At 48.7% G+C, this 25,752-nt stretch overlaps 3 protein-coding genes across 4 annotated transcripts in view; 1 reads left to right on the forward strand and 2 right to left on the reverse strand.

Annotated features, from left to right (window-relative positions):
- LOC311366416 (rho GTPase-activating protein 44-like) overlaps nt 1-8,319 on the reverse strand; it is a 67,054-nt gene extending 58,735 nt beyond the window's left edge. Inside the window, 1 exon segment of the mRNA XM_084485206.1 lies at nt 8,252-8,319. Within this exon segment, the coding sequence (XP_084341332.1) occupies nt 8,252-8,304 (53 nt within the window). The 5' untranslated portion in view covers nt 8,305-8,319.
- Nucleotides 8,320-9,157: 838 nt separating this feature from the next.
- stx4 (syntaxin 4) lies at nt 9,158-15,093 on the forward strand. Its single transcript, XM_084486016.1, has 10 exons — nt 9,158-9,330; nt 9,710-9,811; nt 10,113-10,212; nt 11,992-12,066; nt 12,149-12,219; nt 12,426-12,534; nt 12,841-12,914; nt 13,245-13,382; nt 13,471-13,581; nt 13,666-15,093. Exons 1-10 carry the CDS (start codon nt 9,301-9,303, stop codon nt 13,744-13,746), a joined length of 891 nt encoding a protein of 296 aa, XP_084342142.1. The 5' UTR covers nt 9,158-9,300; the 3' UTR covers nt 13,747-15,093.
- Nucleotides 15,094-17,686: 2,593 nt separating this feature from the next.
- srcap (Snf2-related CREBBP activator protein) overlaps nt 17,687-25,752 on the reverse strand; it is a 33,580-nt gene continuing 25,514 nt past the window's right edge. For both annotated transcript variants that reach the window (XM_084485647.1, XM_084485646.1), the window contains 4 exons: nt 25,393-25,521; nt 24,479-24,655; nt 23,454-23,537; nt 17,687-23,261 (listed from right to left, as the gene is read on the reverse strand). In XM_084485647.1, coding sequence (XP_084341773.1) covers nt 17,811-23,261; nt 23,454-23,537; nt 24,479-24,655; nt 25,393-25,521 — 5,841 coding nt within the window. In that variant the 3' untranslated portion in view covers nt 17,687-17,810. The remainder of the gene's footprint in view (nt 23,262-23,453; nt 23,538-24,478; nt 24,656-25,392; nt 25,522-25,752) is intronic.

Here is a 25,752-nt window from a genome sequence, read left to right on the forward strand (position 1 = left end):
ATGTACCCATTTATATATTTTGGCAAATGGAAGCTTTGAATTAACTCAGGAAGAAGAGTGCCAAACAATTCTGCCGACAGCTGCTGTCGTTTCCAATTAGCAGCTCGTTAGCAGGCAGACTTTTGGTAGACTGATAGAAATGTCAATACATGAGCTGACTGCTAATTGTCATTAAATCCCTCAGACTTTTACAAGGCAATTTCTGGCATTCAAAGGCGATTACAAAAAAATAGGTAGCTGAAAAAATACAATCCCATACTACACTGGTGACTGTTCCACAAAAACATCAATCCTTGATTTAGGAACATTTAATAGAGGATACAAAAACAAGATCAAAGCAAGATGCAGTGCCCTCAAAATATCTGCAACAAGCAAGTGTCACTATTATTAATTTATATTGTAATAACAATATATTCTCAGGGCATAGAACTGGGGATGGTGTTGGCCCACACGTGCATGCACAGGATGGGTGGAGCAGAGGTATGATGTTATTTAAGAGTGGGACACACCCTGACGCCTCACACAGGGAATGTCTGTAGGGTGTGTGCTATGCAGTACACTTTGGAATTGTGAATTAGCAAACCTTGCTGCTAGGCTGGCAACGCAAGCTAGGCATGTCATAACCGCAAAACATTGAATCGGCTCGATATAATGGTCTGCTGACCTACGGGACACGCTACGTTATCGCAGGTTATTGAAAACGCAAGAGACTATAGAGGTTAACAATTTTAAAGATTATCTCTAAAGTGACGAGAAATGTATTAATCCTGAAACCAAGCACTGGATTTCCCTCTCAGAAAAGGCAGTTTGTTGTGTTTCTGTTTGCTTCTCCAGTGTGCAGACAGCGTGGCAGAGTGTTGGTTACCGTGGGCAGGGTGGGTGGATGACCAATGTGTCAGCTAATGCCATTGACCCGGGGTTGGCACGACGATGGAATGAGCGCATCACCAGAAGCTAGGGATTCATACCCAGTGGCCCCCAATCCTCTGAATCATGTGTGAATTTCCTCCATCCGCCCTTTCCCATTTCCCAGCATGATGAGTGCTATGACGAATCCACTAATGAAAGAAAAACAACTGCGATGATCTGCTGTGTTGCTGGGATACCCTGGCAACTAATTTACTGCTCATGGTTTCTTATGCCATCTATGTCTAGCTCGACATTAACATGCATGTAGTGCGCAGAGCGAGCCACCACCCCACGCAGATGAAGGGCTTGACACGTCGGGCCTGTGTCTTAGCTAGCCTTAGTCCTGTTTGTAGCCTAAGGCCGCGTTCTCAGTGGGTAAACAGAGGAGGACATCATCAGTGATTGTGTTTAGGCTTCAGAGTTAAGAGGGTGCCGGCCGGCCTGTCTGTCCGTCGTGCTGGCGGTCCTGAGGGAGTCAGCAAACAATCCAGAACAGCAACATCACGCTTTGGTACACGGTGGCAACCCCGGCCCCAGCACCACGCCCCAGGCGGCCAAGAGGAGAGGTGGTGGACGCTGTATACCACCGGCATCCACCAGCTAGCACCAGCGAGCTGAGTAGGGCTGGCAAACTTGATCAGCGCAATAGAAAACACCTGCGGTGGAGGCAGAGAAGGGCCAGGTACCAGTAAAAGTCTTTGTCACGCATTCTCAGGGAGGAGAGCTGGGAGCCCGGCGTGACCTGTGAAACCCCAGTGACCCTTTATCGGACGGGACGGCACCAGGACGGATCGGAACCCTCGCCCAGCGCTCTCCAGGAGCACGGACGCTCGGACGGCTAATACAGACGTGGAACGCGACGGCGATAACGATCGCCGGACGGGAACGATCTCCCGCTGCCCGGAGGAGGAGACCAGCCATACCATGAAGACAATTGCTAAGACTCCCCTGTGGCTCACGGAGCCACCACAATTATTTTTCCTTTTTTTCTTGTGTTGGGGTGCAGTCCCACGCGTTTCCGTTTAGCTTTGAATAAATGCCGATTTTGGCTTAAAACGGTCACTGACGTGTGGTAATTCCAGAGAGACAGAGACAGACTCACAGGGCCGGGTCGCCACATATGGTGGAGGATGCGGGCAACTCGACCACACTACAGACTATTTTTGAGTGAACGCCAGGACCCCAAAACAGCAGCAGCAGCAGCAGCAGGCTCCAAGATACAAGAGGTCAGCAGGAGCAGCAGGACCTCTAGCTACGGGCCCCAGAATCAGGGTGTCGAGTTTGAGCGTCAGATGCAGATTAGGGTCAAGCTGAGGACCCGACCCGGTCCGGTCCGGTGGAGGACCCAGCCCAGCTGAGGACCCGGTCCGGTCCGGTGGAGGACCCAGCCCAGCTGAGGACCCGGTCCGGTCCGGTGGAGGACCCAGCCCAGCTGAGGACCCGGTCCAGTCCAGCGGAGATCCCTGTTCAGCCGGCGACGCTGGGCGCTGGTCGCGCAGAGGCAACCCGAGGCTTGGTCAAAGGGTGGAGGAGTGTGGCAACCCCGGCTCCGTGACAGCGCCCGTGGAAGACCAGGGGACGTGGTTGTAGGGGAAGCCTACCACCCATTTCCCCCTAGATGGCGCCACTAAGGACATTGGAGCTGCTACCAATTAAGGAGATGCGGAGCACCAGTGGAGCAGGCGGAGAAGCAGGGCTGACATGGCCTGCTTCTCCACTCCTTCAGGGCTCTCCCAGCAATGTGGCTATGGGTGTATGGAGAGACCGGTCAGGACCGTCGATTCCTCCCAAGGTTTTTCGTTCTTTTGTGTTTTTCAGTGAGAGACTTTTTTATGATTTGGAATCATTGTGTCCTGTTTGGGGAGGAGGCGGATCACTCAACCAGGCGGGTTGCCCCAACACACAGCAATGTTCCCAGCCAGAAAGACGGAAAATAATCTAGGAATGTCATTTAAAAAGGAATCCCTCTTTAAGGATGACTCTTTGGAGAGGCCTCATATTTCCCACAGTATCCCAGCCTCAAATACGACCGACTGCATGGTTGCGTCTGCACTGGGATCGTCACGTCGTCCGAGAGGCCTCATCAAAGCACATGAGCTGCATCTGACAGCAGAGCATTAAAGATGGATTTTTTGCGGTTTGTGAGAGGAAATGACACCTGACAGCAGCCCCCCCCCCCATCAAAGCCTAACGATCACAAAAACTGCTTGACAGATGAGGGTTCCCCCTCTGCCAAGTTCAACTGCATGACGTATCAGAAGACTAAAGGGCGAGCAATGAAAGATCACGCAGGGAAAAGGAAAAGTCTGATAAAAAATCATATTGGCAGAAAGAACAGAGAACTACTTCTTGAGTCGAGATAATGACAATGAATGAATGAATGGCTAAGCACAGACCAATTTGGGTTTCACTAACTACCCAGAATGCATCTTTTTGTTTTCTATTACTGCAGAAAGCAGACAGAGCCAGGTTCTAAGGTTGCGTGCAAAACTCACTAATTATGGTTTAAACTCTCTCTCTCTCTCTCACCCACGTGTATTCGCAGATTAACACATGCACAAAACAAACACAACAACCAGTAATCAAACAGTAATCACAATTTTACATATATAAACAAATCTCTCTTGCTTGCCGAAACAATGCTGCAAAATGTAAGTAACCTGATGACTATGATAAGTAACACACACACGGTAAGTACGCTTCCCATACATAGCCCGTAGCCCTATACTTCTAAACATCATTAGAAGAATAAATCATTCTAAAGATCTTAACATTAAGTCTATAAACAAGTCCAGATAACTCTACGAGTCGGCCACTTCTTGACCCTCTTCCATGCTGAACAGCATGCTGTGCAACAGGCAGATCCAGGCTACGAACAATGCTCTCTGGGTCAGGAGGACAGCATGGTCATTCTGTGTTCAGCATCTAAATGACCGCAGTATGCAGATTATATTTTGTAGCAAGAGCGATCAGCCCTCTTACTCTATGGTTGTTGTATGGATGAATACACATACTCTCCATTCGCACCACGTTTGACAAATGAGGTTCATTATCTTTCACCGCTAAATGGGACGGCAGTTCTGCGGGATGAAAAACAGATTAGCATAATTTATGTTCCCCTCTACGGGGACCATTTATACTAATCCGAAACGCTCACACGATATAGAGAAACTCTTCATTAGGAGCTAAAGGGTTAGCCACCAGGAGGCTAACCACCCCGCCGTCATAACCAATACCACGCACTCCCTCCTTCATGGGGTTTGACAGGGGCCACGACCTCAGCGTGTCTGGTACACAAGCAGTGACCATGAGGTGCCGGGGCAACAGCAGGAGGAGTTCAGTGAATGATGGAAATACACGACCATATTTAGCACCCCTTGGGGGGAATCCGACACCCCGACACAGATACGCACTGTGGGCCAACACTTAACATCTACGGCCGCACTAAAGTCAGGATGGACGTGACGTTAAAGAGTAACCGCCCGCAACGTTACAGAGACACCGGCACACATGTGATTAATGAGGTGTGACTGAGGAGAGGAAATATCCGCTGCTCCTCAAACTGGGCCACGAGGAGGACGGTGGAAGTGTCAGTCAGGATTTGGGCTCCGAAGGTGTGAACTTATATACCTGTGAGTTTGTCAGAAATAGGAAGAGATGGATGCCAAGTACCACAATAGGGAATGCTGTGCAGCAGGTGATGCAGCCCCATCTCCCGGGGGCCCCGCGGAGAAACGTAGCCACGGAAAAGCGACAGAAAAGCGACACAACGCTGGTAAACGCAACCGTTTATGACATGTTACGGTTGTCCGACAAACAACCTCAAAATGTCACAATTATAATTGTGTCGCAGAGCGACAGGAGCTCCGATAAATCAAATATTGTGGTTCTGCTCCACTGTCGTTGCTCGTAAATCTGTCAGAGGGTAAGACAGGGGAGAACAATAATGGATGAAAGGGAAAAAAAATAAGGATGAAGCTGTTAGAGGAGCGTATGCATTTTTCCCCCTCTCTCTCTCTCTCCTCGCTTTCTTTTTCCAGAAGCAATTTTCAGTAGCCTCTTCAATCACAGACGCTCGTAGGAGAGCAATCGATAATCAGGTTTCAGATCTGAAATGGAATGTGTGTGAGCAGACACAAACAATGGCTCCGAGACTGAGGTCCCAGGAGCCTCCAGGCCCGTCGGGAACTACCAGAAGACATTTTGCACCTTGCTATAAAGCAAAAATAAAACCTATTACAATCTTTTTTCCCTTCCAATTGGGTTCCAAAAAAAAGAAATTCTGACCACAGCTCGGGGAGGATTTTTTCGGTGACGAAGCAGCAAGGCCCATCGTTTCATTAACGCGCTGGTTTAAAGCCCACCAATTAAGAACACGTGTGCGGCCCCTAGATCCATGGAGACCGCAGAGACCATACCCAAAACAAAGATAATGTGAATGAGTAGACAGACTAAAAACACAGAGCGAGGGAAGTAGTGACTGGGCCAGAGGAGGATTATGTCCGTCCCCTACCCGCCCTTCCCCAGGCCCCACACACACACTCCCCATTTCATTCAGTCACAGTTTACACAGCATTATGCAGGATTAATGATGCAAGCCAGGGCTTCTGAAGATGAGTTGAACTGTGTCACCAAAGAAATAACATACTCCTAGTCTACATCATCGAATCTCGTCGGGATGTAGTCCTTAACAATACTGTGTAATCTTCCTTAAACCTTTTGGTCTAAATACTGCATTAATGGCGTGGAGTGTTTACTTTGATGTTTTTTTGTTTTTTTTAATGTTCACGAAACTTGCCCAGATGAAATCGGCACATTAACAGAATGTGGTGCTGTGCTGTTGTTATCATTATAAAATATGAAAGGTTTAATGAAATCAATTTTTTACGTACAAAATAATTCTAATTAAGATTGTGAGGATTTCTCAGCCAAACATTTGTTCGCCATGGCGGGATCCCAAGAACGGCAACAGGAAAAACAAACACGAAAACTAGCACAAGGACATGTGGAGGAGTGGTGCTGCTTTTCTTAAGTGCCAATCTCTAAAGCCTAATGTACTCCCCAGCTGGCGGAAGACTCCGTCACAGAACATCCATCATCAGACAGTTGGCAGTTAACAGATATGAAGACTTCTCTTAGGGCCCTTCGTGGACTCTTAATGCTTTACGTGGGAACTATAGCCCATGTACGAGTCAGTCAAGTCAGATGAAGGCTGCTAAAACATGTCACATGGACATCAATTCCTGTTGGTATACGTAACTAGGTCAAAAACTACCACCTCAACCAGACCACCCACAAGCCAGTGTATTTATAAATACTATTGCAGGAACAAGAGCTCAAAATCGCCATGGTAGGAGTTTTTAAGCGGGGGCCAGGTGAGATTGAGTGCCAAGGTCATGGAAGTGATCCCTAATTACCTGTATGGCCAGCAGTCAGCAGACAGGCTGGAGCCCCTGCCCTCTAAACATGACTAATTGGCCCGGCTGTTGTGCCTCTTAGGATACAGGTGAGAACTCATTAACAGAGATGATACGCTCCACCGCTGCTCTGCTCCTGGGCAGATGAGAGGACTAAATGAGAGCCCATAAACACACACACACACACACACACGCACACGCACACACACACGCATAGCATGCTAATACACACACACACACACACACACACACACACACACACACACACACACACACACAGCATGGAAGTACACACACACACACACACACACACACACACACACACACACACACACACACACACACACACACACACACACACAGACACACAGACACACACTCCAGGATGAGCCACATGTCCTTTGAGCACCAGCAGGATACAATATCTCTATGATAAAATCTCTGCCCGGCCCGTTGTGTTCAACACGCTTTGCATTGATCAGTAGCTGCCCCTGATAATCAGTAACTGTTGCTAGGTACACAAAACCAACCACACAGTTCACAGCATGGTACTGCCCCACAGCAATGCGTGTCACTCACATGATGAAACCGAGAACGTAGAACAGGTTCCTCTGGTTGACTCTGCGTCTGATTTAAATTAGGTGTAAATTTTGAGTTGTGACAAACACCGAAATGCTATACAGGTCAGCACAGGCAAACTGTTGACATACAGAATCAACAATAAGGTAAGGGAGGGGTTTGCAAACGAGAGGAGGCAGAAACGCAATATCTGTTGTCATTAACTTAATATTGAGAATGAGATACGTATTGTTCCAGTGCAGAATTACTTGTCTTTTATTTGACCAATTATTAATATTTTTTTTGTCAGAAGAATAACATGTCATCATTGCATCATGCCACTTGTTTGGCTATTTACATGGTGACACCATAACTAACCACATATAAGTTGTATTCTGACACCGACACCAACCTGTGTTTCGAAATCAACTATTGAATGCCATTGCACCACGACACACACACTTCAGAGGTGGACATTCCTGCCTGAAAATAAAGTCTTAACCATGCCTCCTTCAACTGTGAGCGATGACATATGGAGAGGCAGGTCTCTTTGTGTGTAACTGATTGACAATGTGACATCAAAAGCAAACTAACCGCGAATGGAAAGTAACATTGTAGTCATTAAACGTTAAATAAACATTCAAAGAAAACGTGAATATTGACTCTTGGCTGAAAGGGGTAAAGAATCTACGCAGTACTATTTCAAAATGTTCAAAATGTATGCCATAACAGAGGCCTACGGTGAGACGTTTTAGCTTAGTCACTTTCGTTTGCTTGTTTCATTGCATGTACATTCATCATGGAATAGGATAAAAGTCAACATCTAGTATGATGGCAATTGGCAACCATTTAGGCAGAACGGGTAACAGAACAGGGAAACCATAACGTGTTTATAGGCCATAAAGGCCATAATGGTAAAAGCTATAGCTTTAAGAATTATTCAAGAGCCAAAGAAAAAGATAGTTTTTTGGTGATACTTGATACGGGATTACATGATCTAATTGGGCTATATAAGGCTACAGGTTAGCTGGTTTAACAATTCATCGGATGCGACCCGAGGGCTCCCTGTATCCCGGGTACCATAATCTGATAAACCCTTGTTTGCCTCATCGGTGTGCTGAAGCGCGCGCGGCCAGCGCAATCAGCTGAGCGCTATCAATCGTATACGGTGTGGACAATGCGAGTATAGGAAGCGGCGAAATCAACGCAGGCTATATTTGTGATAGGGTCTCACCCCAAGAACAGAGCTTGTGATACATTTCATTTGTTATTTTAGGCATTTCGAGCACCTCTCGGTCAACTAAAACGCTAATCTCGGTTGGATCCCACGATGTTATCATGCTTCGGGTTTCATAATTTGCTCTTACCTGCCCACTGTTTGGTTGGCAAGCTGTCGCATTCGATTGAATTGCTTCTTCATCTTGTATTTTCTGCGTTAACACCGATGGGTTGAGCGAGTCCACATATTTCATTGACACAAGTCAGATCTCCAAAGGAACGAGAATGAGACGGTTTACCCTGTACACATCCGAGTCTTACATCACTACAATATATCTTGTTAAATAAAATGGGTGGGCTAATTTATACTCATTCTGTGGCCTCTGTCATCCACCCCGCTGCCCAGAGATGCTGGAGCAATTTCTCCAAGAACCGAATGACAGCTCACGACACGACGCTATGCACTGTTGCATTTTGGGAAATGTAGTTCCAGCGGCCAAATCCGACTCTTGTACTAGATGTACAATAGACCAAAAATCATGATTATAATTAACTGTCCTACAACATGGTAACGTTTTTGCATATCCCTAGTTGTAGTTCCTCTTTTTGTATTTAGTAGCCTATACAAGAAAATAATCCCTACAGGCTACTGAGCTGGGCTACATAAAATATTTTTTTGCAGTCGATAATATTAGTCAGCTAAGTCGAGGGGTTCATATTAGTCACTATATGAAAGCAGCTAGATGCAGATACCGAACAGCACAATGAATGCAGATGGCATCATCTGGTGGCGTGTTGGCTGAAAATCCACTCATGGGAGTGAAATGCAAAAAAAATCACCCAACAATATTGACACCACTTTGTCAATATTTACATGATATTCGCACATTTATGACATACATAATTTGAACAAACATCAGTTCAAATTAGGATAGATTGAAGTAGCCTACCTTGATCTTTGGTGAATGTCTCAATCTAAATGTGTTTGCCCTCCAGCGCGTAGGGGGTGCTCTGGTTCACATAACGCTGTCCCTCATCATGGAAGAAGTGACAGGTTGAATGACACAAGACCGTCTGTGCACAAGAGCGAAAGTTAACTTTTCACTGCTGTATTTTCAGCACTATTTTCATACTTCACCATCTTACAACTGCGTCTCCGGTATCTACGTGGGAAACCTAAATTGTTCGATTTGGGACAATGCGGGACCGAACCAAAGAGTTAGGAAATGTAAGTTTCCAGGAGTATTGCTAACGTTAGCACTACCCGCTAGCCTGCTGTTTTTTTTTTTAGGTTAACTCCCTTCTTTAAGTGTTGGTAGCTACTGTCAATGTGTCAGTCTCGACCACTTGGTAACCACAAGCGAAATGACCCTTGTCAAAGTATTTATGTCTCAGTATTTCTGTTAAGATACAATACATTTACAACTTCCGTTCAAACTTGTATGTATTCCCCAATAAAGGGTGGGTGTCAGACCAATGCAGTTTGTGTTATGATGTGCTAGTAGCCAGTATGTCCAGCGGCTCTTCATACGCGTCAGGGCTACATGAAGTGAATGACTTGCATGACTGTATGACGTTACTCCCTGATTACTTGTCCTCACCATCAGGCTGAGTGCTCCGATGAGGATGAGGAGGGTACGGCGTTGGTGGTGAAGCCCGGGACCTCGACAGCAAATGAGGAGAAAGAGAATGATGCCTATTTCAAGAAGGTGAGAATACAATTCTACTATTTTAATAGTTTCTCATTTTTATTGATTGTTTCTCATGGGAAGACGTTTGAATTGGGCAACACAAAGAGCAATAATGTAAATAAACATTGTTTTTTGGGAGGTCCTTAATTGGAAATATTTGCAGCCACTCTTTTTCTTTTTGTTACGTTAGTATTATATATCAGACTGGGAACATGCAACATATTCACAATCTGTCGTCTATCCATCCAGTTAAAGTTGTGCAAGGTGAAAGAACTAAGTACTGGTATGATTGCTCAATTGCAACATTCTTGGTGCCAAGGTGCTGGAAATTCGGGAGGGACTTGAGTCAATCAAAAAGAAGGTGGCAGAGTTGGAGAATAAACAGAAGACTGTTCTGGGCGAGCCACTTCCAGAGGAGAGTAAGTAGCCATGTTAGTCCTTGTTGGATTTTTGCTCTTAATCTTGAATATCAAGATTAATTAATATTAATACTATCTATCTATCTATCTATCTCGGCCACTGCAGAGCAATGGCCGAATTTCATATTCAGCTTGTTCATAATGCTCTAATCGGGATTCGAACTCTCAACCTAAGGATCACCAGTTACCATATCACCATATATAATCTGCCATAGCCCATATTACCCAACCATTTCATGTTTGGATAATACATATTTTCTAGTGATATGCTTAATACCCTTTATGTATCGTTATTGTTCCAGTGGAGGACTTAAAAATGTTGTATGTCTGTACAGCTGTGTTTGTGTGCTGTTGCCTCTCTAACCTGTCCTCTCTCACTTCCCTTCCCCCCCCCAAGAAGCTTGTGCTTTTTGTCAGGCCATCACTGTAAATAAGAACTTGTTCTTAATGATCTGCCTAGTTAAATAAAGGTTTAATAATAAAAAGGCATTATCCCATTGAGCCACTGACAAACCTGAACTGTAGCCTCGTTCACATGGTGAAAATGTGTCTTGATAAGCACGCACCATCAAGAAAACTCCAAGCACACATTTCTCAAGTGAATTAAGGGCTTTCTTAAAAGCATATACCTGAGAAGTCTTTGAAATTCTGGGGAAATTAAACATTTGTAGTCAAGAACACCAACGAAAGAAATCTAAATATGACAGTTAATTAATTAGTTAATTATGAAGGAAAAACGGTTAATGAAGAAGTTCCCCTTAATGCCATACTGTGTCTTGAACTGCATGAAGCCTCATTCACATGGTGAAAATGTCTTGATAAGCACACAACATCAAGAAAACTCCAAGCACACATTTCACAAGAGAATTAAGGGCTTACAGATCTGAAAATTTGCACTGTTAATGGTATCCACCTAATGATAGTCGTATGGTAGTTATACAATAACAAAATGGTCATATAGGAAAAATGGGCTGAGACTGTGGACGTTTGGCTTTTCTATGAAATTGTGGGAAAAGTAAACATTTTTAGAGCAGAAGACCTAGGTGAAAAAGATTCATCTGATTTTAGAGATTGATGTGATGAAAGAATTTTGAGTCCAGGTCAATCTGGTAAGGAGAAATAAGGCTAGTTCATATATTTTTTTAAATAGAGCCACCTTTGGGTACAGTACCACAATTTGGGTTTATGGGTAGCGGGGGGTATTGGTATCCACCTAATGATAGTCATGTTTTTTTGATACAATAACAAAATGGTCATGTAAGAAAAATGGGCTAACTGCTCCAACTTTATTGGCCAATATTTCTCAAATGGAACTAAATAAAAAAAATTCTGTCTGATTTCTGTGAGGCTTAGTCTAAAGATTTTATATGTTTATATTGATCATGTTTGGCTTTTCCATGAAATTGTGGGAAAAGTAAACATTTTTAGGGCATAAGAGCAGGGCCATTATGATGCATCTGATTCTAGAGATTTTTTTTACAATAGTGCCACCATTGGGTGCAGTACCACAAATTTGGGATTATGGGTAGTGGGGGTTATTGGTAACCATACCTGAAAATTTCAAGAGTTTTTGACTTATGGTACAGGCTGCAGTATGACTTTTACAGAATTTGGGGGAAAAAATGAACGGTACAGAAACAATAGGGGACCAAGCAGCTTCGCTGCTCGGACCCCTAATAAAAACAGTTAAAATAAAGTTGACAATGGGTGATTGTGATGTGGTAATGTGGCTATCACTGTTATCACTGAGTGATTTCAATTTTTTTCACCTTTTCATAGGTTTGAAGAGGGATATCCAGACCCTCCGAGAAGAGATCAAGAACACGGCCAGTCAGATCCACAAGAAACTCAAGAGTGAGTGGAGGAATATCCACTTGCTTGCATTGCCATACCCCACACAAACATTTCTTCATTCATCTTTATTTTATTTTGGCAGCTATTGAACCCAAGAAAGGAGAGGATGATGGGAAATATGTGGCCATCAACCTGAGGATGCAAAGGACTCAGGTGAGGCCGTTGTTCACTTTTCTGCTGCAATTTGAACGCTTTATCAGTCCTGTAAAATGTGTTAACACATTCATAATCCCACGTAATCTATTTCTTATTATTGATTATTATTTAAAAGTACTGCTCATCACATTATTCCAAATGTAGAGATTTGTTCTACCAACTCATTGTTACATGGACTGAGCGAGTTTCCTCTGTGCCACCAGCATGGGGTCTTGTCCAGGGAGTTTGTGGAGCTGATGGGACACTGCAACACCATCCAGGCTGACTACAGAGATCGCAACATGGAAAGAATAAAGCGGCAATTCCGAATCAGTGAGTCTGTCTGTCTGTCGTTGGTCTTGGTCGGTTTGCGTTGAGTCATCTACAAGATTAAACATTTTTGTTGTGCCTGATGGGGCTGTGGAACTTGAATTTATTCCTCCAAACATGTTTGAATCCAACCCTAAGTGTATGCCTGGCATCTGCTTTGTCTTGGACACTTTGATTTAGTTGTGTAGTGAACTAGAAAAGCAGTACTCGTTGTTGGCGGTTTTGTTAGCCCTACAGTCGTCATTCATGTGACGTCTCTCTTGGCCTCAGAAATGTGAATGGCCAGTTGTGTCTCTTGTGTCTCTTCAGCCGGCAACGACGTCACCGACGATCAGCTGGAAGACATGATTGCGGGTGGGCAGACAGATGTTTTTACACAGAACGTGAGTGCATGGAGTTGGGTGGCAATCAACCACATATCAGGACTACTACTCCCTTCTGTCTCAGAGACACACTTTGTAAACATGATTAAGATATAATAACTGACAACTATCATAACTACCATACAACCTATTATTACGAGCAGTATTCCCACTTCCAAAGGCTAATGGCATCCTTAGGTTGGTCTCGTTGTTGACCTCCTTAGGAACCGTGGCCACCCGCTGGGGACACTTGGGGACACACACGCTGGGGAACTTGTTTTGATGGCCGCAGTACACAAGTGTCATGTCAACAACAACAAAGCCAGGCTAACTCTTCACCCACGTGTTCAGATCCTGAGTGACGCCAAAGCCACCAAGCAGGCGCTGAACGAGATCGAGACGCGGTACGAAGAGATCCAGAAGCTGGAGAAGAGCATCCGGGACCTGCACGACATGTTCCAGTACCTGGCCATGGAGGTGGAGGCTCAGGTAAGGCTCAGGCACCGCTGTGTGCTCGTCCAGGGTTAGCTGAGGAATGATTTCCGCTCTGAGCCGCGCCCCTCTCCGTCATGTGCAGGGGGAGACGGTGAACCGGATCGAATCGAACATCCTCCAGTCTTCGAACTATGTAGAGAAGGCCAAGACGGATGTGGAGCAGGCGGTCACATATCAAAAGAAAGCCCGCAAGGTACGTGTAACGGTCATCTTTGTGGGGTTATATTCAGCTAGTTGGATATGCCTTTGATCTGACTCCTCTTTTTTTCTCCCGCAGAAGAAGATTTGGATTGCGGTTTGTTGCGCCATTCTCCTCCTTATCCTCATCATTTCATTGGCTGCCACTTTCGCCGGATGAAACCGGCTGTGAGTCCAGGTCCCGATGTATTCCCCCTCCCCTCCTTTTCTACAATTACCCCCTACTTGCTGTAGGTGAGCAGGTCAATGGGTTCTGCCTTTATGGGAACATATTGTAATCCCCAAGCATTTACACCCACGTTGTCTTCCTCTTAACCTCGGCCCTACCGTCGCCCTGGCCATGTTGAAGAGATGCTCTCTCTAACCTTTTAACCAGTGCCTTCTCACAGGCCCACATTCAGGTGCTCCCCCCCCCCCCCACCACACACACACACACACACACACACACACACACACACACACACACACACACACACACACACACACACACACACACACACACACACACACACACACACACACACACACAGTCGCCCCAGACAAACGGACACGTGGATGGCTGCATATTGCATCTCCATGTTTCCCCCCTCCCCCCAAGTGCCTGTGAGCAAGGAAGAATGCAGTATTTGATACACTGAAATGGCTTATTATACTGTACTCAGGAAAATTACTTGTCGAGTATTCTTGTTACACGATGGATAATGAATTATGAAAGACGACAGTAGATGGAGTGTGGTTATTTTGAAAAAGGCATATATAGAGACTAATATAAATGTACATAGGCCTTTTTATTTTGCTAATGTCGGGGAACACTTTCTGTTTAAGGAATCTAAACCTGCTTTTCTGTGCCCTTTGTAAATAAGAAATGTCCACATCTGGAGATACTAGCCCAAGCATTGGAACAAACTCTTCAAAGTTATAAGTGCAGGTCCTCCATCATTTTCACTCGCTTATTTATGTTTCTATTGTGTGTTGCTATATATAAATACAAACAGCAATGTCTTGTTAGGAACTTTTTTTTTTTTTAAAGGTTTTAAAATTGCTTTTTCATTTTGCGAGGTCTAAATTGGTGAGAATGAAGTCAATTAATGTATTGCACCGATATTATCAAGAAGGGATGAGGTTTGTGTTGTACCAATAGATTTTTTAATATTGTTAAGCAACTGCAATGCTGTATTCATGCTTTACACAGGGCCCTAAAATGTTCCTTTAAATCAGTGATAGGTTAGCATTTTTAGCATGTTTTTGATTTAACAGTTGGAACTCGATAACAGGAACTGTTCAATAACCAGGGACTTATGCACAACATGTGGAAAACCTAGAGATAACTTCCTTTTGTATGGAATTTCCTTAATGGCTGCGTCTGAGGTGGAAATGTGCCTTCAACAAACTGGATGGACTAGCAACACGGTCTGTGTAACTGTATATTGATGAAATTTTAATTTTGTATACAGCCCAATGCCACTTATTCTGAGGTTTTAAAATAAAAATGTCATGTTCTACAATATCTTCCTCTTGTCTTATCAATACTCCTATAAAGTTATAAGTGGGTCATGGAAGAAGACTTAAATATTGAGGAATCAATGTTTAGATGCCATGGGCAATTCTGCCTGTTTGAAAGAACAGCATTGGTCTCTACTCCCGCTGTCGTTGACCACCATAGGTAGAGGATTCCCGACCTACTGACAGCAGTTGTCCTCTTACGATTTGTCCTACTTCCCCTAACTTTTCTGTTGTTGGTTGTCATTAACGGTAGCAATTCTAAGCAGTTATCCCCTTCACTGCCATGTTGGATGTTCACAGACACGATATAAGTCGATGGGCACAAGAGACAACCGGTAATTAAAGGTCCCATGACATGCCACATGCGAGTGTGATTAGCCGTTACAAGCAGTTTTGGAAAAACTGGCTCTTACGAAATCAAAAGTGGGCGTGTCCACCTAGATGTGTGTCCACCAGTCCACTGGGTAGGCTGGTAGACTGATCTATCCAGCATCTAGGTGGACACGCCCACCTGTGATGTCATAAGAGCCAGATTTTCAGGCTTGTAACGGCTAATCACACTCACACCTGGTGGCATGTCATGGGACCTTTGACCATGCTTATCACTGATTGGCCACAGGAAGTGAGTGTGTGAGTGAATTTTCTGCAACAATGTTTGTTTGAGGACTTTACGCAAGAGTAGTTAATATAAAGCTTACGCCTCCATGGTGTGACCACACCGATCGATACAGCTGTAGTATCAAACCAACTAGTTTCAACGTATCGCTTAGTGTGGACTTTGCTTCCTAGCTTAAGGGATCTTGTGTATAGCTGGTGCAACGGGCTCCAATTGTTTAGCTATATACTGGTGAATGACTAAGCCTACAGCCACATTCAATTGGGTTTCCTATTTCAAAGAAATACACTGATCAATTTATAAATTGAGACGCCACAAAAACATTTCACTTGGATGACATACATTTCTTGGAAGACCTGAATCAATTGTAATAAATTAACAATATCCTCAAACACCGTTTCAGAATCCAATCACAAATGGAGTGAACATCTTTTAAGGATACTACACTACAAAAATCATTGCCTCCAAGAACACAAAAAAACTGTACATTTTTGGTCTTTTTATTCAACTCTCTTTTCAATAATTCAAGTAAAACGATGTGGAATTACAAGGGAACAAAAGGAATGTAACAAACGAAATCAAGATTAGACCATCACCATAAACTACCCATTCCCTCAAAATAGCACCCTGCCCCAAAATTATTTAGACAAACCAGTCAATGTGAATTGACCATTTACATTGTTATCTGGAACTGTACCAGTATTTTTATTCACATATTTTGTTGAGGTTCATTACAGGAAAGAGCAATGAATTCATGGCAACAGTACAATATCAGATGGAAAAGAAAAAAAAGAAAAAAAAAAAGATTTGGTTGCACATCCTTGTTTGTTTGTTTGTTTGTAGGGGGACGTTTTCTTTTTTAGCTAATAGCTCCTAGAGTTCACCACCCACACGAGTTTCAGAAGGCAAATCGAGGTTCATAACCCTTTTGGCCATACAGGCACCCTTGTTGTCAATAACAATGATTCATGGCCCTCTTTTTCAGAATCCGTTCATGACCAGGTTGACCATAATAGAACTTGGGAAACTTAAGAAAAAGAAAAAAAAAAAAAAGATCATGATCCTGCTGCACGCCTGCAGTCCAAGGGAGCCAAAAGTATATCTGGAAATGGAGTTGGGTTAGAGACGCTCAGGGCTCTGAGATGCATTGCGAGGTCCCAGTAATGTAGCAGATGATTGAGGCTGCTGTAAAAAAAACAACTAAACTACATAACAACGCACTCAGAAGCGATGGGGCCATTTATCAGATGTGCAAAGAATAAATGCAAGGCTGGATTTAAAATGACAGGACCAAAACATGGAAAGCAAAAAGAAACAAAACAAAAGCCCCCCCTCCCCCCCGTAAGGACAAGCTCCAGCATAGTGCAGAAAAGATCACATTGACAGATCGATTCTCTTCCCGATACCCTGGAAGAAATAATAAAATATCCATAACTTATCAACCGACTACAAAAAAAATAGTCCCAACAGCCAACAAATATTTCAGAACCCAACCGTCTAAAAACCTTCAACTTACAAGACATCTGCTCTCTGAAAAAGTATTTTCTTGTTTGTTGCACAAATTATCTTTCATTAATAACCCCGTCAGAGGGTGCAAGTTAAACCCACCTTTAACACTTGAGTATTTTTTTCCAGTCTTTTAAATGATTACAGTACTTAAAGTGTGAATCCACAACAACTTGTGTTTTATCACCTCACTCGTATTCAATCCACCCCCCCAGGGGCGTGTCCAGCCACTGTCTGATCCCTCCCAAGCAGAGCACCCCCCACTACTGACCCCCCACACAGGGCGTCTCCAGTTAGAATCTTATTTTATTTCCCCCCCATGAGTCCGCCATCTCTGAGCCATCCCCCCAGGAGACGATGGCCGAACCGGCAAGGAGACCAGCTCCCGATGGGAGGGGAGAGGAGACCCAAGAGACGGGGAGACCCGCTGGCGTGGACGCCGTCACAGTACTCTCTCTCGCGCTTTTATTTTGTAGCGAAAAACAAAAAGCGGCAACGTCGCCGAGGTCGTGTCATGCGCTCCCCGCGGGTGCCCTGGGGCAGCAGCACCCTCCCTCCTTTTCTTCTAGGCGTGTGATCTTCCCGGGCGGTGCTTCCGGTCAGGTCTTGTTGTGGCGCTGCTGGCCGGCCGAAGACCGGGTGCTGCTGGCCGAGGAGCGGGTGCTGGCGGCCGGGGAGCGGGCGTGCACCGCCGCCAGCGCCGCCACGCTCCGCAGCACCCGGTCCGGCGTGCCCTCCGCCCCCGAGCTGCTGCTCAGCTCCTGGGAGGTGAGCTTGTGGGACCGCCTGCTGCTGCGCCGGCTCTCCCGCCGCCGGCCCTCGCCCCCGGAGCGGCTCCCCCTGTCCTTCCTGTCTCTGCGCGTGGACCGGCGCTCCGAGCTGCGTTCCCGCTCGCTGCCCGAGGACGCGGCCCGGGAGCGGGACCCCCGGGGGCCCGTGCTCTGGGAGCTGAGGCTGGGCGAGCGCCGACTGCTTCCGCTGCTGCTGCGGCTGCGGCTCTGGCTGCTGCGCCCGCCGCCGCCGCCGCCCTCGCTGCTCCCGCTGCTGCAGGCGCTGTGGCCCCTCGACGACTCGCCCTCCTTGCCCTCCTTCTTCCCCCTGCTCCTCTTGTACTCCGTACCCTCCAGGGGGGGCAGGAGGGACCCGGGGCAGCGTCGGGTGGAGCGAGAGGCGCGGCCCGACTGGCTCGTCGTGGAGGGCTTGCTGCCGCCGCCGCCGCCGCCTCTGTTGTTGCTGCTGGTGTTCACAGAGTTGGTCTGAGGCGAGGCCGGTACGCTTTTGCACTTGGGCTTTTTGTCGGTAGCCGGGGAGCTCCCGGCGGCCTTGGGGTCTTTCCTCAGCGTGTGCCCGGGGGTGTCCACCCGGCCCTTCATGGCCAGCAGCTTGGCCGCGGCGTTGAGGGCCGAGCACCTCTTCCCCAGGACCTCCGGCTCCAGGGGCGCCGAGGGACAGCTGTTGGCCTGGGGCTTGCCCCGCTTCCCGGTGGTCCTCACCGACGACGTGTCACTGCCGGACTCTCCGCCCGTGGACACGGCGGCGGCGGCGGCGGCGGCGGCGTTGCGTCTCTCCGAGCTTCGCGTGGTCCTCTTCCTGGGCCGGTTCCCCTCCCTGACCCCGCGGTCCTGCAGGCCGCGCTTGGCCGAGCGGGTGAGCCGGTGCCCCTTCCCGTCCTCAGAGCGGTCCGAGTCGGAGGAAGAGGAGGGGGAGCGGGAATGTCTTCTCTGCGAGGTGGCGGTGTGCTTCTTGCCCTGCTCCCTGCCCGCCCGAGCCTTCTTCTTCTCCTCCTTCTGCTGCTGCTGCTGCTGCTGCTGCTGCTTTTTCCCGGGCTCGGGGGAGGCGTCCACCCGCCTCTTCTTGGCGGGGTGCCGGTTCTCGTAGGTCTTCCTGTGGTGCGCCTGGCGGGTGAGCGTGGCCGTGGAGCAGCCCGAGGACGGCGAGGAGGAGCGGGCCGAGTCCCGACTGCTCTGGCGACTCAGGGATCTCTTCGGGAGGGGGGCCTTCTTGTCTCCGTCGCTCTCCTGCTGGGACCCTTGCCCGGGAACATCTGCAGTGGCTTTGGAATCGGCGCGGGGCGGGGACGCCGGGGGGCCCTTGGCCTCTGAACTCTCTATAGCTTTCTTTTTGGGCTGAGAGTTGGACATCTCTGCCTTGTTGTCTTCAGCGGTAGCTCCACTGTCCATTTTGGCTTCCACAGCGTTCGTGTTCATCCTGGCTTCCTTCTCAGACTCCATATTGGACACTGCCTCTGGTGGAGACGATGGCAAGCAGTCAGTCGAGGGGTCCGGTGTGGGACCCTGGGGCAGGGCCTCGGGCAGGGCTGACGGCGATGCCTCCGATGGTGTGTTATGGGAGGCCTCCTTCTGCGCTGGAGAAGGGACGACTGTGGGGGCGGTGGAGGGAGGAGGATCCGTTCCAATTGCTGTTTCTGTGGACCCGGGTGCAGCAGCCGTTGCAGCTGGAGTTTCCTGGGTATTAGGCGAGAGCTTGGTCGGCGTAGCAACAGTGGTAAGTTCTACCGATGAAGATGCTGAGGCTGATTTCAGAGGGGCTGTCGTGGCCACGGCGCTAGAAGTCACCTGAGAGGTTGCTGCCACAGTAGATGCTGAGGTTGATAAAGATCCCCCTGGATTATGCTCGGCTTCTATCACTTCCGTTGATGAGGGAGAGGATGTCGTTATCTTTGCAGAGGTTGCTGGGGTGGTGATGACTGCAGGCGGAGAAACAGTAAAAGAAGCTTGCGTGTTAACAGGCTTTGTCTGGGATGTGGCTTGTGTGAGCGTTGTGACTGGGGCTGCTGCCGTCTCAGGTTTTTTTTTTGGTGGAGAGGTGGTGACTGGTTCCTTAGGGACAGTTGTTGTCGCTGCAGGTTCAGTCACTTTATTCACAGTGGACAACGCAGGGGCGATTGCGATGGTCTTTTCGACCGCTGATGACTTCGCGACGGTGTGTGATGAGTGACTGTTGGAGGCCGAGGAAACCGCTATGTCCACATTGAGCACTGTTCCTGATGTAGGCGAAGAAGTGGTGGTGGTGGTGGTAGTAGTAGTAGCAGTCGTAGCTGCACTGGCTGGACCTTCAGTAGGTTGTGAAGTAGACGTGGCAGTCTCCATGATTGGAGGTGTGGAGGTTGTAGAGGGTGGTGTTGCAGAAGGTTCGGCCGAGGAAGGGGCCATGTTTTGCACAAGCGTACCCTGGCATATTGGTAACGGTGAACAGTTTGTTTTTGAGAGTGCGACACAGCCTTGTGTTTGAGTAGCCGATACTGCAGATGCTGCAACTTCTACTGAAGTGACAACGGAAGGTGCCACATGCAATGGTGTGGAGGCCGTTGTGGAGGCCGTTGTGGAGGCCGTTGTGGAGGCCGTTGTGGAGGCCGTTGTTGATCTTTCAATTGGTGGGGAAGCTGTTTTAATTGTTGTGGAACCGCCGTTAACTTCAGACGAGGTGGGAGCCGTCAGCGTTTGTTTAGCAGCTGGGATGGCGGTTGAGGCTGTAGTGATGGTGGTAACTGGAGCCGGCACCGCTGTGGTAGTGATCAGATCAGTAGCTGGTGGGGTTGGAGAAGGTGAGCGTGCAGGTGGAGGTGACACAGGTAATCGGGGTGGACCTGCAGCAGGACCAGACGAGTTTGTGGGGCTGGGTTTGGGATTCTGCTCTCCGGGGGATGGGCAGATGGGTGATGGCTGGAGGACAGGAGTTGCTGGAACAGCTGTGGTCTTAATATCCATTTTCTCCACCTTAGAGGGCTGTGAAGCCTGACTGGGGCCAATAACAGTCTGGACTGGAGTGGTGGGTAGGGGCTTAGTGGGCAGGGAAGCCTGACTGGGGCCAACAACAGTCTGGACTGGAGGGGTGGGCATGGGCTTGGAAGCCTGACTGGGGCCAACAACAGTCTGGACTGGAGGGGTGGGTAGGGGCTTAGAGGGCAGGGAAGCCTGACTGGGGCCAACAACAGTCTGGACTGGAGGGCTGGGTAGGGGCTTAGAGGGCAGGGAAGCCTGACTGGGGCCAACAATTGGAGGGGTGGGTAGGGGCTTGGAGGCCTGACTGGGGCCAACAACAGTCTGTACTGGAGGGCTGGGTAGGGTCTTAGAGGGCGGAGAACCCTGACTGGGGCCAACAACAGTCTGGACTGGAGGGCTGGGTAGGGGCTTAGAGGGCAAGGAAGCCTGACTGGGGCCAACAATTGGAGGGGTGGGTAGGGGTTTGGAGGGCAGGGAAGCCTTACTGGGGCCAACAGCAGTCTGTACTGGAGGGCTGGGTAGGGGCTTGGAGGGCAGGGAAGCCTTACTGGGGCCAACAGCAGTCTTTACTGGAGGGGCAGGGAGGGGCTTGGAGGGGGGTGAATGAACCTGTGAGCTACCAGGCTTCTGAGCAGCGGTCCTCGACGCTGGATCAGGACTGGCAGTGGTTTTGTTATTGGATTTCTGTCCTGCAATGTCTGGCACAGCTGAGGCGTCCTTTCGGGGACGACCCCTCCTGCGTTTCGGGGAGATGGTGGGGCTGGCCTCTGCCTTGGGTGGGGGTGGCGGTGGGGGCAAGGGCTGGATCGAGGGTGAGGGAGGAGTTTTGGGAGGTCTTCCTCGTTTCCTTTTCACTGGCGTAGCAGCAACAGAGTTCTCGCTGGGACCAGTCCCGGTGGCGACGGGCTCTCTGCCGGGCGGCGCGTCCGTCTTCCTGGGCTGCGCGGCGCCCCGGCCGCGGCCCAGATGATGGTGCTGCTGCTGCTGCTCGCTGAGCTGGGCCGCCATGCGGGACTCCGTCTCCAGGCGGCGCCGCACGGGGAGGTTCCTTAGCACGGGCATGTCCGGAGACGCGTGGGGGGCGGAGAAGGGGTGGTAGACCCGAGGCTGCGGGGTTGGGAGAGCGGGGCTGGAGTCCTGGTCCTTACAGGGGGGGCCTTTGGGTTTGTTCTCGGGGCTCTGGGGGGTGGCGTCGCGGCCGGGCTCAGCGGTGGAGCCCCCCGCCTGGTCCTCCGTGGCCTCCTCCGAGGAGCCGTGGCCGCCCGTGCCGCTGGCCCGCCTCCTCCTCTTGCGCGGCTCCTTGTCCGTCACCACGGTGACCAGCCTGCCGGGGAGCTTTCGGAGGACCTTGGCGGAGGGCGAGTCCTCCGACAGCCCCTTGAGGACCTCCCCGTCCGCAGACTGACGCTTGCGAGGCGAGCGGGAGCTGGCCGGAGGGGGGAGGGCGTCCCGGTCTGTGGTGTCCTCTCTGGCGGAGTACATCTGGTGGTCCACTGGGCAGTTGGACTCCAATGGCGAGACCACTGTCACAGACCTCTCTTTCGTGCCCGTCTTCTCCTTCTCCTCCTTGCTAGCCGCCTTCTCCTCCTTGCTAGCCGCCTTCTCCTCCTTGCTAGCCGCCTTCTCCTCCTTGCTAGCCGCCTTCTCCTTCTCTTTACTACAGGGCTCCTCCCTCTCAGTAGTGCCCTGCTTCTCCGCCCTCTCCTCCTTCCCCCTCGGCTCCGGACCGGCAGAACGCTGACAGTCTGTCGGCCCGTCGGCCTGAGGTCTCCCCTTGGCGGGAGACGAGGGGGCAGGGGAAGGCACTGGGCCGGAGACGGAGCGATTCAGAGTCCTGCCTTTAGTGGGCTCTCTGGTGGGAGAGGAGTCTTTAGCGTGTTTGGAGGAGGCGGCGCTCTTAGTGTTGGCTTCCGTGCGGGTCGGGGTGGCGGTGCTGGTGCTGGGGGGGGAAGCAGCGGAAGCAGCAGCAGCAGCAGCAGCAGCAGCAGCAGCAGCAGCAGCGGCCGCAGCAGCCGAGTCTTTGGAGGGCGGTCGTCCCCTCAGGCCGGGGCGGGGTCTCTCAGGCACTTCTCGTGGGGGCGGCGGCGGGCTGGGCTCGGGCTCTGGGGACGCGCCCCGCAGCCGGCCGCTGGTCCTGGTGGAGGTGGCGCTCTTGTCCTTGGGCTTCCGGCCCCGGCGGGCAGGGGTCACCACGGGGGTCTCCACGGAGGCGGGCGGCGACGACATGTCATCGTCCGAGGAGGCGTTGTGCTTCAGGCCCTCCTCTTTGGCCTGGTCCAGTCCCTTCCGGGCTGCCTCCACTTGTTCCTAGGGACAAGGGGAGCTCTGGTTTGTATTGGCTCAAAGGACAACATGGATCAAGTAGGTCAAAAGAGCCTCAGTTAATGATGAAACTCCCCTCTACTGCATTGCGTCAGGCTTGACCAGTAGAGCACTGCACTAACACGGCTATGGTGAAGGCTGTTAATGGTTGTGGTACAATGGTTGTGTTGTCGTTACCTCCGCTTGCTTCAGCTCCTCTTTACACACATCTTCCAAAGACGCCTCCAGGAAGTTCATTGCGTAGCGCTCTATGGGAGTGAGCTGGAGGAAGCAAAAGAGGAGGGGGTTAGTCTTGGTGGTTGACCCATGTATGAGGGTTTCTCCCACGTATGGAAGGTTTTTTCAATAATGGCCGCCCGCCCGGAGCGTCTGACATCAAAACTGAAAGTGACATTTATAGTAGCATACGGCTGCTTTGGTGGAAGTTAGGTGGATGAAGTTGGATGGTATATATCTTTTTCATTTTTTAAGATATTCATGTACATCTGCCCAGGAGACGGGCAGCAGTGCTACTCTCTATAGAGCATTCGAATGGTCAATACTTCTACACTAGAGGCGAATTACAAAGTACCCTGTCCTAAACAATAGCTTAACTAAAACCCTGTTGTCTGCAATGGATTCAAATCGCTGTTTAGAAGTAAACAGTAAAAAACGAGTGCGCAAGTAGGTCCTACTTGTTGAGATTTGGACTGAATCAATGAAGGAATCAAAAGAAGGGCGCTTATGTCCCATCGAGTCATTATTCTATAGGCCATATAACCGAGCAAGACTTGTTGAAGTTGGCGTTTTGCATATTACTCATAGCGTTGTAGGCTAGACAATGTCATACATGCAACAATGACTTCTATCTGTTTTTATTATTATTATTAATGTTTTACACAAATACCGTCACGTCATATACTGTCTACCCTGGTGAAATGTCAGGAGGGTATGCAAAAATAGATACCGCCCCAAGCCTAGAGTGGGTGTGAGTTCAGTTACCATGGCAACAATTTTGGGATAAAATCAAGACAGAATTTCAGATCCGTATCAAGTACTCAATTATTTGTCCTAGCTACTAATTGGTTGCAGCCAGTCGGTTCGTCCAGGACACCAGCGGATTGCAAAATGGCACTAGAATAACTTTATAGCCACTAGGATCGCTGTGGTTTGGAATGACTTGGTTATAACTTGCTGGCATTCAAATCAACTGTCGCCCTCACCTGCTCCACCAGCGCAGCTATTTCCTGCTCCGCCTTGGAGAGCTCCTCCACTTCCTCCTGGTCTCCTCCGTCGTCCAATGGGATGTTCTCGTTGAACTCCGCCAGCTCTGCCACCTGCTCCGCCTTGGCCTGGGAGGCGGCTACAATGTCCTCCTCATCCTCAGCGCGACAGAGGGCCTAGAGAACCACAGAACGTTAGAGACCATCTTCTAAACCCCCTGAGAGCCTCGGTTACATCACCGACATCACCGCCTCAACAGTTGGCAGTCACCCTCTGACTCATTAGTTATGAGTAATGGATACCCTTTTGAAGTGTACAAGAAATAGGTATAATTGGTGAACAACAACAACAAAAAAAAAGGTAAATATTAACAGCCTTTTCTTAATCAAAATCCCTAAATAGAAGCCTGGCTTTACAGTTGGCTGTGTCTTATCATTGGCTCTCTCTGTTCCAGTTGGGGTTGAGATGAAATAACATTTTATGTTCCAAAATATTTATGAGCTCAAATCTTCTAATTTGCAAGTCATAATGCATGCTCAAAATATACTGGTCATACATTACCACAAGGTTACAATAATAAGCCATTCATTAACACAAGTTAATTCAGTAATAAGCATTAACTAACATTAACCCTAACCCTATTAAATCCTTTATTAATGAATACCCTAGTTGTTCAATTCATGTACACCATTCCTTAAATGATTACTAGACCATTGGTAAACTGTTAAATCAACCATTAGTGAATTGTTGTTAATGCTCATTACTGCCTGAACTAAATGTTAATGAATTAACGTTAGCGTCAAGTTATCAACACACCAGACTGGAATGGTTCCCAGTAGTCCCAGTAGTAGCTAGATAGTCCACCTAAAGCGTGTACATGAGTATCTAGGTGCTCTGCGGCTATGCTGCTGACCTGTTCCAGGATGGTGGTGCTCTGCTTGTGGGCCGACTCGTCATCCTCTGGCGGGGGGGCCACCACCACCTCGGCCACCGCCTCCTTCTTCTCCCCCTCGTTCACGTCAAACAGCTCCCGGATGGTTTGCTGTGGGCGGAGTGGAATGAGCTAATGAAACCTCCTCTCTCCCAGGCCTCCCAGGTGGCCAGGCTCCTACACGCGTGTTGGAACGGTGCAGGCCAACGGACCATGTTGGTACCACCGCCTTGGGTCCTACAACTTCACATCACATCTCAAAAATACGGTGTTGCCCACTGTGGGGGCATCCTTTCTGGTCAGACGTGTTGTGTTGTGCGTGCATGTGCAGTCAAGACGAAA

The sequence above is a fragment of the Micromesistius poutassou genome, assembly GCF_964030765.1.
Source record: "Micromesistius poutassou genome assembly, chromosome: 21".
In the NCBI taxonomy this organism is placed as follows: domain Eukaryota; kingdom Metazoa; phylum Chordata; class Actinopteri; order Gadiformes; family Gadidae; genus Micromesistius; species Micromesistius poutassou.